At 36.5% G+C, this 20,017-nt stretch overlaps 1 protein-coding gene across 1 annotated transcript in view; it reads right to left on the bottom strand.

Moving 5' to 3' along the window:
* LOC140136236 (neural-cadherin-like) overlaps positions 1 to 20,017 on the bottom strand; it is a 107,589-nt gene that overhangs the window by 14,314 nt on the left and 73,258 nt on the right. Inside the window, exons 3-5 of the mRNA XM_072157959.1 lie at positions 17,042 to 17,230; positions 12,800 to 13,046; positions 669 to 882 (exon numbers count right to left, since the gene is read on the bottom strand). Coding sequence (XP_072014060.1) covers positions 669 to 882; positions 12,800 to 13,046; positions 17,042 to 17,230 — 650 coding nt within the window. The remainder of the gene's footprint in view (positions 1 to 668; positions 883 to 12,799; positions 13,047 to 17,041; positions 17,231 to 20,017) is intronic.

Raw genomic sequence — 20,017 nt, 5'->3', positions numbered from 1 at the left:
TCTGTTTTTCGCAACCTATACCAAGAGGGCGCTTGTCCAATTGAATTCAATATCATAGGTCGGTATGCACAAAACAGGTTTAACTTTAGACCAGGTCTAAAATAGCATTAGACAGTGTGTAAAGTTAAGCTCAGGTGTACAGGCCTGCAGGTGTAACTCTAGTTAGACAAGTCTAGAGTTAGACTTGGTCTAAGTTAAGCATCTTTTGTACATAATGAGCCTTAAGTCATTAAAGCAGGGCATCATATTAAACAAGACAAGACATGATGGCACTTTCTATTTTGTGAAACAAATATGCAGGTGGTAACTACCAAGACTATCCCCTAAGTGACATTAAATGACTCAACCCTGGGGGTTTCTTGGTGCAGAAGTCAGTATGGAGATGTGCGGCCAGGAAGGGTAGCTATAAATTTTGGAAAACTGGCTTCAAGAAGAGGCGCTTTTTCCCCAAAATGCATTCCAAGTGCTCACTTTTGTTGTTTTTTGTTTAAAATTTCCTGAAGCACACAGAAATTGTATAAAATTCAGACCATTAAGTAAATAGTTTTATGTCTTTTTCATTAAATATTTTTGGTCAGTTTTCAGAATCACAGCTGCACATTCCCCCACTCAAACCAAACTCATGTCCTCCCCCCTCTGGCGACTGAAAATAGAGCACATAAACTTACCCTGACAGTACTAGACAGCCCAGGGCTGGGAGTCTCTGTTGCCTGCACCTCCAAGAAGTAGCTGTCCAGTTTCTCCCGGTCTACTCGTTCCGTTAATGTGATGAGGCCATTCTGGGTGATGGTGTGTGATGGAAGATTTGGTGAATTTGGACCGACAATTTTGTATGAAATGCCTTTGTCATTGTCAAAGGAGAAGGCAGTTACCGTCACAACTCTGAAAATCAGAACAAAATCATCATAACGGTTATTGTTAATAGCCACCGCATATATAAATAGAATACAAATCTTGGTGTTAACCTAATTTTTCACTCAACTAAGCCTTTTCATTTCATCACCAAAGCTCAACTGCACAAGCTTTCAGAAAAGAACGACATGCTCCTTTTCAGATTGACGCACATGCATTGTTAATGAGCGCTGTACTTGTATTCCCGTCATGAGTGCTGCTCTAGGCCGAACGCAACTTTGACGCGTAATTGGCCAATCAGATTACTGACCTGTTACTATGATTGTGAGATGATTGAATCGGCCAATCAGAACGCCACTTCTGTGTTTACGCTGTGTACGCTCACGTCAGATAAGAGGGCGCCGTTCTTCTCTGAAAGCATGTGTAACAAGGATGTGTTGCCAATTTTGTAACAATTCAAAGCGCGCAAACTTAACTTTGTTGAGTCAGCAGTTTTCAAATTGTCTAACCAATGTTACCACATTCCATAAAAGACAAGATCAGATCTGCAACTTCTCTTTTCCCATAATTATTAGATAAGAAAAGTGCTGCTAAAATTTATTTGAAGCCCTGTACTTACTCATACTGCATCATGCTTTTGTCACTTTAAAAAAAAATCAAATAGTCTGAATTTATTCTATTCATCCAATTGTATATGCATATATTCTATACATTTGCAAGATCAAGCATGAAAAGTGTCAAACATTCAATGTAAACCATTCGGCATAGAATTGTAAATTTTCAATCGCTCCAGTGGCGGTTACTTAGCAACTGAATTATGAACATAGATCCGACAAAATCAGCCCAAGTGATGAAAATTGTGTATATGCATGCACCAGATGACACAGTCACTCACCGTATGCTCGTTTCTGAAATTATCTTAACAAAAGCGAAATTGGGACTATTCTACTTCTGTCAATGGTCATTATAATCCAATTGTATGATTTAAACATTGGATTTTGTTTGATTTGTGGATGAATCTTCATGCTTCAAGAATGTGTACAAAATAAATGTTAGAATTTATTGTAAAGTGGATTACAGCATAGGTCAGAAAATCAAACTTGACAGCGCTTGAAATGCACGTACGACGTGGCAAGACTCAAGAAATATGATAAAAAGTATATTTTGTACGAAAGATGAATCCTTACTTGGATCTTACATTACATCAGGCATAATAATAGCAGTTCAGATGGGATACTTGATTCAAATTACCTTCTTATCGAAGAAGATTTTGTTTCTTAAATTTAAACTCAAACTCATACAAAATGCAATAAAAATATTACCAACTCAAGATAAATGTCAGAAAGACAAGATAAGGGATGTAAAGCATTAGACATAATAGACAATGGGAAAGCATGTTCAACAAAAAAAAGGCAGACAGATTATGATATGCATTTTTAGATCACTTCTCTGATCTTTTTACTGGTTAGTAAGAAATAAAGTATCGAGTTAGTCATCCGCCGCTAATGAATGGCGATTACAAAATGCATTTTGAAAATGCTGATATTCTTAAGAAAAAAACTATTCAGAAGAAACGCACAATGCATAATTACATGGCAAGAAGGCCTTGGCCTCCTCTTTAATACTTCAATTTTATTTCAAGCAAAAGCCCTCCGGGTCGCCAGACCCTTGGCTAAAATGACCACAACATCGCAAATGCTTAAACGTGCATGGAAATTACAATGGATACAAATGAAGGGCAGTTTTTTAACGACACCCAAATTCAATTATATCCAATCATGCTTTTGTTTCTTACGATCACTTGACACAAGTGATATATTTTACGTGTAGATACAGTTGACACATAATATTACCAATTAAAGCAAGCAATTCAAATTGATATTGCTCAGTTGCTTCTGAAATTACTCAATTTGATGGAGCACGTGGAACAAAACAAGTGACATTGCTTGCTGTGATGACGATTCAAATGTAATCTCAAACTACTGGTGCAAAATATCCAATTAGCACAACTGGTGTCAATAGCCGTTGAGTCATTCATTCAGCATAGGGTAACAAATTTGAATTGACTTTTCGATATTTTTTCCCCTTTTTTGCTTAAGACCAAAAACAGCTTCAATTTTACGCTGTCCACGTCGGGTTTTTAATTTGAGCGTAGCATGAGTAATCATATGCTTGGAAGAACGTGTAAAGATTTTCGCTCGTTGTTTCCTGCCAGTGTCTCTCTATAAGCATGTATATCATGAAGTCAATAATGTTGCCAAGGCTCTCTGGACGTCTTTTATTATTTGATCATCCGTGAACCCTTGTGTTGATGAAGATTGGATTGCTATACTTGTCTCTCACTGCTGCAGCTAAATGTTCAATTCTTGTTATATCCAGAATATGCATAACTGTAGAAATGGCTCAGTTCCCTCATTGACCTCAAAACTGTGAGCCTGGAATGCATGTGAGCTGGAATACCTGTAAGCCTGGAGTACCTGTGAGCCCGAGTACCTGTGAGTCTGAGTACCAGTGAGCCTGGAGTACCTGTGAGCATAGAGTGCTTGTGCCAACATTGTGGCAAACAGCATCAACTGCTGCAAAGCTTAGCATCTGGGAGAGTTGGTTAGATGGCACTGAACCATCAATGCTACATGGTTGTGGACCATAATTGCCTTTCAGGTTCTTGGCTAGTATTCTAGCTCTTCTTTGGCATCAAGACCTCATTCCTAAACTCTTTATCATCTTTCCCATTACTCCTTGTTGGGCACAGCTGCATTAGATGCTTAGATGCAGGAACCATATACTCTAGTCTAGTTCTTCTTTGCTTTAGTGTCTTATTATAAGATCTCTTTCCAACTCTGTACCTTCCTTTCCATTATTCCTTGTTTGGCATAGCTGCATTAGATGCATTCTAGAACAGCACCTTTTGCATATATGTGCAGCTTTTTCGAATGGTATGCCACACCTGATAAATCCCCATACCCAATTACATCATGACCAGAATTCATTGCAGTATAACCCATGCAATGGACTGTATATAGCCCAGCAAAGGCATAAAAGAGACTTTGACATCTCACATATTGCACTTAAAATTGCAACAAAATCATGCCATTCAATATTCACAATAACATAAAGTAGAATTTGAATTACCACATGCTTCAGTATTTATGCACTCACACTTGTTTAGATCCTCTTGCCCGTACACAAGGTCTTACGCTTCTAATTTAAGAAACAAAACATTTCAATTTTGACAATTTTCTTCAAGATGAGTATATTACTTTACTTCACAAAGAAAGAAATTTCAGAGCATTTTGGAAAAAATCGGAAGAGAAATGAGTAGGTCAGATCAGAGGCACACATGTTCACACACATAAAGGCAGGCATGCATACCTGAATGTTTTTCAGGCATTTAGGTGACATTGTTGTGTGTTTGTAAGACCAAAGGGGGAACTTATTGTGATAACTGACAGTCCTCCCAGTTAACTGTTACACTTTCAGAGCGTAACCGCACATGAAAAAATTTGTCTTTTTACAACCAGGGACTTCTTCAGTCTTTGGGATAATGTAAAAGTCGCCAATTATGCAAAACTGTATGTTTTTGTCCCTGGTTGCCCAATAATTGTCCCTGGTTGACATACATTTCTTGCACACACACCCCAACATGTCTACACCCCTACCCCCCCCCCCCCCACACACACACCCCTACACCTCTATTCTTAATGGTCAAGCAAATGTTCAGCTATTTATCATCAACCAAGTTTGTTCAAAATGCCACCAGACATTTACAAAGTTATACAAGTGCAAAAACAATCAATCTCCAAGAATGTCAAATGAATCAAAATTCTTTTTACTCTATGGACACTAATTCAATTTGTCACATTATTTATATAACAACTAATGCTTCAAATATCATTCAAATGAATATCTGTCTAGCAGAGAAGATATTGTATACTTCCCATAATGCATTTAGGCAAAAAAAAAAAGAGTTCGTCTCAAAGCTTGCGATCGCGTTTTTAAAATACCACGATTTGACAAAAAACAAATGCTTGAATTTTTTTATTTTAAAAAAAGTTTTTTAGTTTTTTCCAGAAAAAATCAGCGAAAATCATACTTTTTTCTCAAAATACCATGAAAAAAGTCGGGAATAAAAAATAAAAAAAAAATAAAAAATAAAAAATCGCATTTCGCATTTGTTTTTAAATTTCTTGTGAGCTTTGAGACTAACCTTTTTTTTTGGCCTTATTTTGCTATCTATTGAAACATGGGTTGATAGCGACAAAATGTACCTCAATGGACAGAGCACATCCAGATCTTGCAAAATATGTTTATTTCTTGACTATATGCCAATAGCCAAGTCTCTTTTCAAAATGAAAACAAAGGGAACCTGTTCAAAGTAATGGGAGTGTCCTTTGATGTAATCATGGTAATGAGGTGATGTATCATGTTGCAAAGGATTGTGGGAAGGGTAACATATCTTCTCTGTCTGTCCAGCATTTAAATGTAAAACATTAATCCAAATGTTAACAACGGTATAGGTTTCCACTTCCTACATTCATACACCTTAATTTAATTGTCACATTTAACGCTTTTTGTGCAGAAGTTCAGTGTATCAATAATTTCACAACATTTTATCAAAATTTTGATGTGTCAACCTTTTTTTACAGCTAGAATCAAAATCTGTAATTTAAACTAGATTCAAATAAGTATTGTGAGCTAAACTTGTGATGGGTAAAGAGGTTCTTGCAAAAATTCTTGGTAGTTTTGCAGTTTATTAAACTTTTAGATGTATAAATTACAGCAATTTTTTCAGCACATACTGTCAAACTTATACCACAGCACATTATTTGTTCTCCATACATCGTAATTTAATTGTCGCACTGAAAAAAATCCAATCATTTACATTGCATACAAACTGAACACTTGTTCTTCAAGAAATCACTCTCAAGTTGACACCTGCCTCGTGGAATGCCATCTTTTTTTCGTAGTATGCCCTATGAAACATTGATTTGGATGTCAGAACTTAAGTACATTTTCCAATTATAAAATCATGATGCTGCCCATCAATGGTATCTTGACTAAAATATCTTGTACTGGGCTATTCCAGTTGAAATCCATACTCCCCCTGTAAGACATAAGAAATCTTCCACACAGGGGGTGTAGATTTCAAATGGAGCCACCTATTCAGGTATCCTCATTTGAAATTCACAGATTACGGTTATGTCTTCCATGGCTACCATACCTGAATGGGGGATTCCATTTGAAATTTACACCCCCCGTGTGGATGATTAAGGTCATGTCTTCCATAGCGGGTGTATGAATTTCAACTGGAATAGTCCATCGATGGCTTACTACTGCTATTTTTTCTCCCTTAGTCTTTACATTACATCTCAGGAATGTTTGCTTTAACAAACCCATCACTAGCAGTTTTTTACGTGATACAATTTTTTTAAAATTATGTTTTCACAAAATAAGATGATCAAATTATGTCCACTTTTCTCCAACACTTACAAACGTATCCACTTCACAAATTCATAAAATGTCAATCGTTAAAATGATGTGTGGATTTCTTAATCAGAATGTAACGAGTTGACTGACCGGCGACTGGACTGACCATGCAAGCCACTGTGCGATCATATCATCAAGCCTATCTCACAATGGAGGTCATCGTATTCGCATCGCATCTGACCAAAATAGCAGCGAGGGAACAGTAGCCTAACGCAGCTGGTAATAACCAATGTGCTCAATCTTATGAATCAGGCACTTAAAAGCAACGTCTCAAATATACCATCTCGCAAATGCTTTCTCGTCCAACCGTATTGTGGATTGACCCTCCATTCTGCACTTTTCCCATTTATCGTTTCTACATATGACAGTCAACCATACGGAGTGTGAGGGGAAATGAACTACAAGTATAGTATGAGTCAAGAGTCATTTGCCAGGTTCTGCTCGACTTGTAGTTTATTATGTGTGTCAACTCATGAGTCGATGGAATCGAACGATAAGTATGCTCCTATCTGAATTTAAGTTGTAGCTTCGTAAGGATTTTCTTGTTCATAAATATAGATAGCGTCATAGCGTTTGCCATGGATTCACCTTTAGTGCACAGTGCATTACCGTTTCCTATTTTATATTCCCAAATTCCTCTCTGTGTTTGATTTATCTTACTTCTTCCCTCCCCCAAGAATTACAGAAACAAAGTCTCTTCTGCGGCATCCACGTCACTAAAAACCTGTATGGGGCACCAGTGGGTTCAATTAAACAGCATCTCAGAGAGCACCAATCCTTTATACATCTTGCAACTAAGAATATCCATTCGCAATGATTGATTTGAAAATTAACTTATTTTGCGATGACCGTCCTACTCCTAAAACAAAGCTAGTCAGAAGCGTCTCCTTGATCCGGCCAAATCTGGGTAACCAAATGCTAACTAGGAATGAAGTGACCGCTAGACTACCCTCCAGTAATTGGCTTTATCGCCTAGATAATAAAGCCACCTTTACAGTTACACTGAATTAAGTGCTCTTAAATGACTAGTTCTTATATATTTGTTGGCAAACCTTATATGCTGTAAGGTCACTGTAAGGCAAGGAGCTGCAAAGCTGCCACATGGTAAAAAGGTAAGCTGCATGTACATACAATATCAAAGTCATATGCCAGGTTCCTTTTACAGTTCTACCAGAGATGAGAATCATAATCAATCTCTTCCCTGTGTAAAACCTGTTCGGCTTCGGCGGAAAAAATAAGACTCATAACAGCGTGTATTGATATAGAATGGCATGCACGCTGTTGGACGCAAAGCTTATGCTAGTTGTACATTGCGTAATACGTGACTGGAGCATGCTTATGTGAATTTACGCATGAGTTGGGACTTTATTGACACGCGCAGTAACAAAAACTGAATAATTACAACAGCACAAAATCCATAATGATACCTCGACCAAGGAGCTGTTTTCCAATATCCAGTTGAATCTACAATAACCATTTTTTTTCTTGGTTATTTTTGTATAATATAAACTAGTACAAAAGACAATATGTATGACAATGCCCAAAACTAACCAAAGAACTGGCCAAGTTAGCTTTGTAACATCAAGTATCAGGGTGCAGAGAACACAAAAATTGTACACATAGGAGCTATCAATGACCTCTTCATCGTCCATCCATCCCCGTATTTAAGGAGGCAACCAAGGCAGCATGCAATCTGATATGCACCTGCCTCCTCCAGACCAATGAACAGACAAAAAACAGTAACGCAACCAGAAGAAAAATCAGGAAACGCCAGAAGTCAGCTTACGTTGTGTCATTAGAAGACGGGACGATTGAGAAATGGTCTATCCATCACGGTAGGGTAGACAGATAATTTAAAAACACACCCCATAAGGCGTGCTTGTGTTGTGTTGCTAAACACGCATCTTATTGATTGGAAATTAAATTTGCTATTGTATGGAATCACTGATAAACAGGCCACTGGAATCATATCATGGATGTATTACCGCGCATAATTTGTCTCATAAACATTTAGCTTCACGTGGGTGTTTCAAAATAAGCTTTTACCGTTATTTCTCGTCATAATAAGCTTTGCAACAAAGCTTGTTTGTTTAAGCTTTTAGGAGCTTTTATATGTGTTATTGTGACCTAATTACGCAAATGACACGATGAAACTGTTTTGTTTGTCATTAAGCCTGTCTATGCTAATGTTTTGGTGATTTTATGAATGTAGCTCTCACTTTGCTATCTTCAGTAGATATTTGGTTTCAAAAATGTGATCGATAATGCAGTGCACTAGCAAGATTCATGGCAAGCCATGATTTTGAAAAGGGCTATTCCACTTGAAATTCATACACCCCCCTGTAGAAGACATGACCTTAATCTTCCACACAGGGGGTGTGAATGTCAAATGGGCCTACCTGAATGGGTGACTCCATTTAAAATCAACACCCCCTGTGTGGGATATTAAGGTCATGTCTTCCACAGGGGGTATAGGGATGTCAACTGGAATAGCCCATTTGGCAGATTGTACACCTAAGAAATAATAATTATGTCTAATTTGATAATAACTTGGCTTCAGATATGATTAGTAAAGAACGAGCACGTTCCTCCATGTTTGCGAGTCATCCGTGAAGGGGAAAAATATTAACATTGTTTTTACAGCATGCTTGTCTCAATACATACTGACATATATATATATATACAAACACATTGCTTCATCAGAATTCAGAATGTGGGAACTTAAAAGTGAACGATTTTGAGAGAATTGCAGCAAATGGATTTTTGACTCAAAATGTTCGAACAACAAATTTTTGTAACCATATATTAAAATAAATCTGATGTTTCTCATTGTAATTCATCATTTGCCAGTACATGTACATCCTTTTTAAAAGGGATTTTTATTATTTCATCTAGTCCTTATGGTTCTCCCAGGACGACCTCCAGCTTTTTGAAAATCTATTTGAAGCTGCATAAAATTATAGTGTGTTCATCATGATTTTGCTGCTTTTTTAATTTCTTTTTCAGTAGCCATTTTTACCAAATTCCATAATTTTCAAAAGATTCTAGCAAGATTTATACACATCTGCACATAAACAGAAAAGGTTAAAGTCATGAATTTCAGCTACGCTTTGTTAATCCCTACATTAATTGCTCCAAACAACATCCTTCGCATTCCCGGACATCTACATTCAAGGGAATAGCATCTTCCCTAGCATCATCCTTATCCATAATTCACATTTTATGACAAACAAATTCATCAATAAATTCATCACATTTGATTTATAATTCAACAAACCTCTCACAGGGTCATAAGGAGGATTGACCGTTAATTACATGCAACATCGTCCTAAAATGGTTCCTACAGGGATCAATATTTTCACTTTACATTGCAATCACTAAAAATTAATTGAACTTGGATGATATTTTTTTCCCCAGTCTGGAAGCGGGGGCATCCTTAAATTAACAAAAATGTCAGAACAACATTCTCCATTGATTGCGAGTAAGAGTCAGTACCTAAACGGTCAGTGACTTGGACAAAGAGTTGTAAGAAGACACATTTGCGCTTAACATTCCATTATCAGATTTGAAATCATGGACGACGTATCATCGAACAGAAAAAATCCAAACGCATCTGGTCATTTTAAGGTCATGGCAGCAGTGCAAAGGTTAACTAGATTCTTTTATCATTCTGTGTCCGACTACGGTCGTTGGCACTTTGCACAAATGCAAACAGTTGACGTAGCCGTTGTATCGCAAAGAAATTGGGCTATTCCTGTTGAAATCCATACACCCCCTATGGAAAACATGACTTTAATCTTCCACACAGGGGGTGTGGATTTCAAATGGAGTAACCCATTCAGGTAACCCTTTTGAAATTCACACCCCCTGTGTGGAAGATTAAGGTCATATCTTCCATAGGGGTGTATGGATTTCAACTGGAATAGCATTGCAACTTGTCTCCTATCTCCATCATCCAATCTTATGCTTGTAAGTATACACTATGGACCAAAATGTTCTCATACACAAGAGTCACAGTTCAGTATCCTTCATTCCACAACCAAACATCCAAACTTGACATCATGATGTGGAGAATGAATTCAGTACCCACTTCATTCACAGGTCAATTTACGAGTGTACAAGTATATTAAGGTGAAAGAACTGTGTCCTGACAGATGAGCATGTTTCATATTCTAGTGATATACCCAAAGCACTCATGTTTCATCTAAAAGGTTCCCTAAACATATCTCACTCTCGTCATCACCTGAGTTATTCTTGGGTTAGGGAAAATTGTCAGCTCACTCCCTTGCTAATGGAGAAGTTATAATTGCATGTTTTTGAATACTTTTTCGCATTTGAGAAGTAAAAATAAAGTTTCAACATTGCCAAGGCTGATATGAGTGTTTTGTAATCAAAGCTGCTTGGAATCAATTTGAAAGTGATGTGAAAAAAAGAGTTGGACAAATAAAAATTGGTTCAATTAGTGTAAGAAAAGTAGGTGGGAAGAAATTGAATATACATGTAGTAACTCAAGTTTTTAACTCTCTCCTAAGTGGACAACAAATAATATGGAGCAGAACCAATTTGGTCAAGAAAATAGGCATCATTATCAGAAAAAACAACCAGTTCTGCTGCCTCAGGTGTCACAATTCAGGTAACTTAATCACTAAGTAGCTCTTCATATCAATAATGTTTTCCACATCCTTGCCACTCCCATTTTTCCTTTCAATAAATGTTATGCAGGCCTGTAGCCAGGGTATTTCACTGGGGTGCGGATTTTCCAAATGCAGACCTTTTCAAGAGAAATCTTTATTCTGGCCAAAAGCAGACCTTTACCCCCTCTACAATTGATTTTTGGAGCCTATTATGTTAAACAACTTTCACCAAAAGTTCATGATTTGGGGTATATTTATCTAAAATTGGGACAATTTTGGCGCTTTGTACAAATGCAAATGCTTGGTAAACCTAATATTCTATTAAATATCAGATCTGTTGTATTCAAACTTATTTTTTTAACCTAGTATTTTGCATTTATGCACTTTTTGTGTTCATTTGAACATTTGTTAAAATTTTATCAGTTTCTAAATGCAGCAGTATCATTGTCCATTTGGCAGCAAATTCATATCACCTTGATAGAAATATGTGCAAATGAAGAATCTTTTATCAAACGTTTTTCAGTCGCATCAAAATTTCATTTGAAGCATCCATAAATGATCATTAAAAGCAATTAAGTCATCTTCAATTTAATAACAGCAAACTATAGCTAACCAAGAAGCTTAAAATATTCATAATCTAACTACCGCTGTTTTTCATGCCGCTTGCAGTTCGAACATCAGCTCAATTAATTCGCAATTATCAAGCGCTTCAGATTTAAGATAATACGCATTGTGCATGTGATATTAAAACGCTCTGAATAGAACAATAACTTATAATTTTTTATCGTTGTTAAAATCCAAAACGATATAGCTGCACGTTTGCATTTATATGCCCATAATGGTACTTGTAGTAAATTGCATCTTATTAGTGGTGACTATTCAAGATTGGCCAGCCGTATGGCTGAGATCAGGCCTGTATCTCCCCATCTTCCTCCCAGCATAATCCCCATGATACAACTTGTTTGTGTCAAGATACAACACCTGCACATCTCATGGCAAAAGGGAATAAGTTAAGTACATATTCTTTTAGTCATACTTCCTTTTACTTAAGTTCGCTACAGGGTTTGCAACAGTTTCCTCTTGCATAAGCCATGTAAGAAAAGGGTGTATCTGACAAAAAAGGTTAAGGAAGGTACTGTCCTTGTGAACGGTTTACATTTTGTATTCTACTGCAAATGAGTGCAACTTATGTACATAAGTTGCATCTCTTTTGAATAATACTTGGATTAAGCTCAAGATAAGTATTATATACTGAAGATGTCATGTTCAGACACAAGATGCACAGATACTCTACTCCCTTTTGCAGTGAAAAGATTTCACAAACTGGTCTTTATATGATTCCAAGGGATGCATCAAATTGTCTTATTTAGCTACTTCTATTTCACATCCAGACAATGTGGTCATTATCTGTTTGTAGCATCTTTAATGCATTTTTGTCCATCTGATCAGTTCAGCTGAGGCCACTGAATAGTCTCCATTCTGTGGGCATACTCGACAATCTAGCCTTTGCAGGCTCCTGATAATATAGGGACTTATTTGAGTGCCAACATGCCAAGTACTCAAAGGTTTCTAAAATTATCCTTGATTTTTTCTCTCAGATTCCAACTTTTATATCAATCATTGTTCTTTACAACCACTCGACTCAAGAACTACAGACCCAGCATGGCATGTTTAGATTTCTTTGCTACAATTTCTTTGCTCAATATGAAATCAAACAAGATCTCTTTTTATCATGAGAAAAACTACAAGTTTCAACATATTTTACTATTTGAGTTATTTTCCTCTTTTATGCAAGTCGTTAAAGGTTTTGTTTCAAAAGATCTTACCCTTGATTCCCGTCCACCTCTTCTTTAACTTCTGCTTCATAAACCTCCTTCGTGAATTGCGGCGGATGCTGGCCTCCATAGATATACACTGCTGCATCGACGGTATTGGTCTCGGTGTCCTCAGAGCTGATGTCTTCTGCAAACACACTCAAGATGTATTCTCTGCCATCTTCGTAACTCTGGCCAGGTTTCAGAGATGTCAGTATCCAGCCTGTATCTTCGTTGACAACAAACTTATTATCCCCTCCTGAGGGAGAAAAGAGAAGGGAGTAGTGTCTTATATATATATTGGATGGTGGAAATCTGATAAATCTCACACTGATGATCAATTGTAAAATGCTGCTTTGCCTTAAGAATGGAGTATTCCAGTTGAAATCCATATACCCCGTATGGAAGACATAAACTTAATCTTCTACACAGGGACTGTGAATTTCAAACAGGGTTATCTGAATAGGTGAGTCCGTTTAAAATCTACACTCCCTGTGTGGGAGATTAAGGTCACATCTTCCATAGGGGGTGTATGGATTTCAACTGGAATAGCCAGATGGATAAGTGAAGCTGACTTCTAGGTTTTCATTTCAGGACAAAATCTACACTAAGATTTTTACAACTAGTACATAATCATATGTATCAGGTAAAAATGATAAATAAATCTAACAATTTGTTAGTTTTACATACAATGTTGAGGTAAAATTCATTGAATTTACACAGCCAGCAACACTTGTAGTTGGTCAGTTAAAGCCATAAAGTATGATAATTTAAAACGAAATTGGTAATTTTTTTGAAACCCGATATTTTGGCATATTTGTAATGTTTACTCATGTCCCAACTTCACAGCCAAATTGGTTGTGATTATAGGACAACAGAGCAATTTATCCCAAACAGAGCTCCACAAGATAGTTAAAGTGGGGTTTCTTGCATTTTACCTCATTAGTTTGGCAGTTATTACTCATTTCATCATTTTTGGTCAAGAATTAAACAAAATTTGATGGAAATCATACATTATGGCTTTAAGGGATCTAAAATGAGCGTTTATTGTGTTTCGACAGTATTTTTTTTGGGACATGAGAGCACCTCGGACCTATCGAATTGCATTCTGAATACTGAAGCATGTCTTTCTGATATCAAATAATTTTCATTTTTGAAAATCACAATATAATACAAATTTTATGACAAATTATAAAAATTTGATATTTTTCAAATTTTTGATATATAACAGTCCTCAAAGTAAATTATATAAATCTAATGATATATTCTTAAAGTGTATGTAGCAGGAGGAAAAGCCGACGGTCAATTGAAAATTTTGACCTTTCATATTGAAGATATGGATTTTTTTCCCAAAAAGACCTACATTTTTTGGGTGTTTAGGGGAAAAATCTATATCTTCAATCTGAAAGGTCAAAATTTTCAATTGATCGTCGGCTTTTCATCCCACCTACATACACTTTAAGTATAAATCATCAGATTTATAAAGTTTACTTCAAGTACTGTTAAATATCAAAAATATCAATTTTAATGATTTGCCATAAAATGTGTATTAAATTGCTAATTTCAAAAATCAAAATTATTTGATATGAGAATGACATTCTTCGTATTCAGAATGCAATTCGATATGTCTGATATGCTCTGATGTCCCAAAATAAATACTGTCCAAACGTTCATACCCCAGCCCTTAAAAAAATCAGTTTAAAAATAATTCAACAACAATAAAATTTCAATAAAATTTCATAAGTGTTTAGATCCAACTTTGTTAGTTTTAAATAATGTTGATGAATCTTAGGAACCTCCATACTGTTTGCATTATCAATTCCATTTTCTACCACAAAAAAAACCACTGTCAATTCATAGTTCTATTCCAGGCAGACCGCAACACAATCAGCCAGACAAGCCATTAGTACTTGTTTTTCATCTTACTCTCCCTTACATTGAATGATAATGCAAATGCCCTTAAAATTGCATCTTGTTTACAACATCAGATAAGAGCTAAGAAGGCCATGTCAAAAACCACTTTCTTTGCCCATTTGAATTACCCCTTTTAAAAAATGCATTACAGTTCACAAAACAAATCTCATTTGAAGATAAAAAGGCTAAAATTAGCTTTTTGTGGGCAAAAATTACGCTACAATTCACCCAACGACTTAAGTCATTGCACGATTAAAAATTCTAAAATACAACTGATTTTCTGTTGTTAAATTATAATGCTGTATACTATTTTGGGGTTGTTTATTGATCCATGATGTAGTTAGTTGTTTGTAAAGGGGCAAATCTATAAATCAAATGCAGGTGAAAATCGTGAGAAAACAACCACCATCCATGAATAATACAATGTATATAAATATACTGAAATAAATAGATAATATTAATATCCAGTCAACCAAATCAACTTCAAATTGAGTTGAAATGTCACTACTGGGCTATTCCAGTTGAAATCCACCCTCCCCATATAGACATGATCCCCCACAGAGAGTGCCCACACACACAGGGGGTGTAGCGTTCAAATGCAGTTACCCATTCAGCATGTTCAGGTAACCCCATTTGAAATTCACACCCCCAGTGTGGAATATTAAGGGCTTGCATTCCATAGGGTGTATGGATTTCAACTGGAATAGACCATTTCTCTGGCAGGCATGGTTCACAAATCTGTATTTGTCAGTATGGTTTTGATTTTTTGATTCTTGGGTATGAGTTTTAGTAAAACAAGTCGATTCAGAGCGTTAGTGTACAGCTGTGTCTGGATTACTAGTGAAATGAAAAGATTACAAATTGATGTGGTTAGTAAACCAGGTTCTTTTTTTTTGATAAAACCATTCCGTACCCACAAAATAATCGTTACTAGCACTGATTGATATAATCGTCAATTCTCTCCCTCTCAAGGTTGCTATCAAAGCTAAGAAAGCCGATAAATTATGAATCACATTCAACGTAATCATGACAATTATTTTGAACTAGTCATTGTCATTTCATAAGCGTGCCACTTGGCTGGCTGTGTGGGTTTCACCTGCTTCCGATTTTGAACAATTCATTGTCTCCATTAACAATCCATTATCAATACCAGTTATGCTCTGCCAGTTTGGTCATACTTCAAGTATCTCTTTCTCTCTCTAAGAGTTCATATCTCCTCGGCTAAATAATATCGTTTTTGGTTCCCTTGCTGCGCTTTTGCAGTGTACACCAGCCCGATTCGGCTGAGGGAAATTTCTTATTGAATGCCAATATCTCAAGCTTAAATTTAATCAAATGGCAGATGTTGAAATGTAAACAGGCCTAAAACGGCTTGCTCCAGATCAGGGGCGTAGCCAGCTTTTTTGGTCAGGGGGGGCAAAATAAAAAATTTTGGGGCACAGACGAAAAAAATTACTGTTGCATCATACAATACATATAGAGACAAAAGGCTTTATTAGGACGATGTGCGCGCGTAGCGCGCAAAAAATTGGTATTTTACACTATTTTCGCCCTTAAGGGCTTAACCTTTGCAATATGCGCGCGTAGCGCGGAAAAATTGTGTATTTTCGGGATGAATTTCGGCAGAAAAGGGCTCCTTGCCCTTTTCTTTTCCTTTGCCCTCCTGATTTTCCCTTTTATTTTTTTGTCAGAGGGGCACTTTTTTCTTTCATTTTTTGTCAGGGGGGGCACTCTGCCCCCCCTGCCCCCCCGCTGGCTACGCTACTGCTCCAGATATATAGTTTTATACTCATGTGATGTGCACTGGGTTGGATAAACTAATATAAAAACTTGGGTCGCTGGAATATTTTGTTATAAAACATGGTTATGAAATATACTTTTAGTCATCAACAAGCTGTTGAAAAAAAAACCATACCATAATTATCTTGATAGCTGCACCACATTTTCAAACCGGCATGCTACAGCCCTGAAATGTGGCATTCTGAATGCTGCAAATTAACCTACACTCTAGCTTACGGACTTTCACAAAAACATAATTAATACGCCTTACTTTTCTTCTGGGCTGAAAGTCACTCTGATAACCATGAATATATTGCATTGGTATTTATCAATAAAGACTGCTCTCAATTAATATTTGGTAAGAAGAAAAAATTGGACCATTTTCTCAGGAATGTTTGTTTGTAAGTAGATAGACTTCCTCGACAGGAATTCATATTAAGTTATAGTATTTCTACGAGCTCAACCTCTCACACAGGGACCGGCTGCACCGGTACCGTGATGACCAATAGCGTACTGGTAGACTTAATATATTTGTTTGTTTTTAATTTTGATCCCACTTACCTGAGCGGAGATAGTATTTGACCTCTGACCCTGCATCGGGATCCTCAGCTCTCAACTGATAGATGGAGGCTCCACTTGGTGCATCAGTAGGGACAACTTCCTTATAGGGATAGACTGACATTAACCATTGTGGGGGCTCGTCGTTTACGTCCGTTACCGTGACAACAATCTGCTGTGTGTCAGATTTTTCTGTAATAAACAAAAAAGACAAATACATGGTTAAGCTTTGGGTGCAATTACAGATTGATTATAGGTTATTTGCGACTATCGTTCAATTTATTTTCAGACAAATTTGTCTCCGCTCATAGTAGTGATGTTGATGGAAGGTAATGGAACAAAAATGTGTGCCACATACATGTTACTTTGATTAACCTCCATCTTATACTAGCATGCAAAAAAAAACCACCTTATCACACAACCAGAGGGTGCAAATGTCTGGCGGATTTCATCACGGAAACTGTATGCCTCATCTGACCTCTGTGAATGTCTGGAAGGCATACAAACGCAATAACATAGGTGACATACATGAAAGTAAGAGTGAGTGTACTGGTGGCATAGTAGACGAATGACGTAGGTCTATGATAACATGAGTGAATGATATCAGGCTGGTTAGAACGCATTCTCGTATCACTTATCAAGGGGAATAATATTATGCTGCTTCATTTATCCAACTATGGGTAAATTATTATGGCAGAGGTGTTAATAATATTTTAAAGTGTGCGTGGTATGTAATTTCACTAATACTACATAATATTTGCGATGAATTAGAGCATAATATGGAGCATTGGTATTAATTTTATCACAGGGATAACAAAGCCTCTTCCAATGTAAATCTGAAATATTTATAAAATTGCAAGGAATACTATTTAGGATTCAACAAGGAATACTATTTAGTATTCAACAAGGAATACTATTTAGCATTCAAGGAATACTATTTAGCATTCAAGGAATACTATTTAGTATTCAAGGAATACTATTTAGTATTAAAGGAATACCAAGGTATACTATTCAAGTATTCAAGGAATTCAAGGAATACCATTTAGTATTCAAGGAATACTATTCCGTATTCAAAGAATACTATTTAGTATTCAACCTTCTATGTTTGAACAATTTCATCATTCATGTTCTCCATTGTTTTTACCGCACCCTTGCAGTACTGTTCCATCATAGATCTGTCCTAGCAAAGATAAAGCACGCTTTGTCGGTGCATTATTCCGTTTCTCATTCTGATACACTGATACCGGTTCCCCAACTAAAATGATTCAAATGAAATATGAAACTCTCGGCTGAGACAGGTCACATATAAATCAAATCGCGGTCTGAATAAGACGATGGCAATGCATAATGTAAACAGTTAAATTACCATGATGAAAAAGAAATCTATCTGTACTATGAAGTGCAATTGAAGATGTACAGATTGCAGATAGCAAATTAAATAATTTCAATATCAACCTCATATGTAGCGCCGGTATATTTCGCATAATGCTGCATTTTATCAAATAATCATCTCATATTTGAAATCGGGCTACATTGTATAACGTTACGAAATGGGCTGTTCAAGTTGAAATCCATACACCCCCATGAAAGGCATTACCTTAATCTCCCGCATACGGGGTGCAGATTTCAAATTGAGTCACTCATTCACACACTCTGTGTCATGCTTTCCATAGGGGGGGGTGTATGGATTTCAACTGGAATAGCCCATTTGAAATCGGGCTATAACGTTATGAAATGCGAGCCAGAGACGATATTCACAAGTTATTCAATTAGAGCTTCACAAAACTGCATTACTCTTATTTTTGATATCTTACAATGGCATATAGATTCCATATTTCAGTCAATATTTTGAATTCATTCCTACTTCCGTCACCATGAGAGTACATCAAAAGCGAAATCAATTTTATTTGCTTTCTACCTCAAGATGCCACTGCATAGCAAATTTTTTATAATGATATCATTTTAGATGAAATAATAATATATATTTAGGTACGAATTATTTAATTGTGCCTCTCTTACACATGTTGCAACTGCGCACTCACAAAAACCCACATACATATCAGAATTTCTTCTCTCTGTGTCTCTGTCATGTTTAATTCTTCTCAATTTCCACAAGTATCGCGGTCACATATCAGATATCAGTAAGCCTAGGGATAAACTGACCACTGTCAAGAAATAAACATGGTTTATCATAATTTTACATTTGATGTCTCGCCCCCTCTGGGGCAGTTGGAAATCTAAAATGAATACATGTTTAAAATTCTATCCGCCTCTCATTCGGCTGTTCCAGTTGAAATCCACACGCCCCCTACGGAAAACATGACCTTATTCTTCCAGTGTGAATATCACATGGGGTTAGCCAAACAGGTTACCCCGTTTAAAATCTACACCCCCTGTGGGAGATTAAGGTCGCGTCTTCCATAGGGGCGTGTATGCATTTCAACTGGAACAGCGCAAAAACAGGTTAACTTATCAAGCTATTTCTGGAATATATGTCATTTGACATTTACGAGCACAGATTTCGTGGATGGAAATGGAAAGAAATGAAACAAACAAAAGAGGGAAAATATTGAGCTTCCAATTTATGCTGGTCACACATGGGGCTAGTCGGTTCTATTCAATGCAGATAGCCAGGCACAATCCTGTCTGAGTATGCCTTAGGTGTTAACATGAAGGTACATACAGATTCACTCATCAATTTATATTGGTCAAGTGACTTATCAATACATTATGGTAACTTCAAATTCAGTCAATTTTATGTCGTAAATTTGATACAATTATTACTAAATATTGCAATTTCGGTCATAATATTACTGACTTTTTTTCAAATGCCATTCTGTATGATGATCTACTAATTAATCATTCCCTTTAATCCAAATAATAGTTTTATTATTCATAATTGTTCAACTTGCATACTTTTACAAGCTATCAGTATAGAGCTAGACTGAACACGTCCTATGCCTTATAATTCTGTACTCA

Source organism: Amphiura filiformis, chromosome 16, assembly GCF_039555335.1.
Source record: "Amphiura filiformis chromosome 16, Afil_fr2py, whole genome shotgun sequence".
NCBI lineage: Eukaryota > Metazoa > Echinodermata > Ophiuroidea > Amphilepidida > Amphiuridae > Amphiura > Amphiura filiformis.
This window is presented reverse-complemented; position numbering and strand designations above follow the sequence as displayed.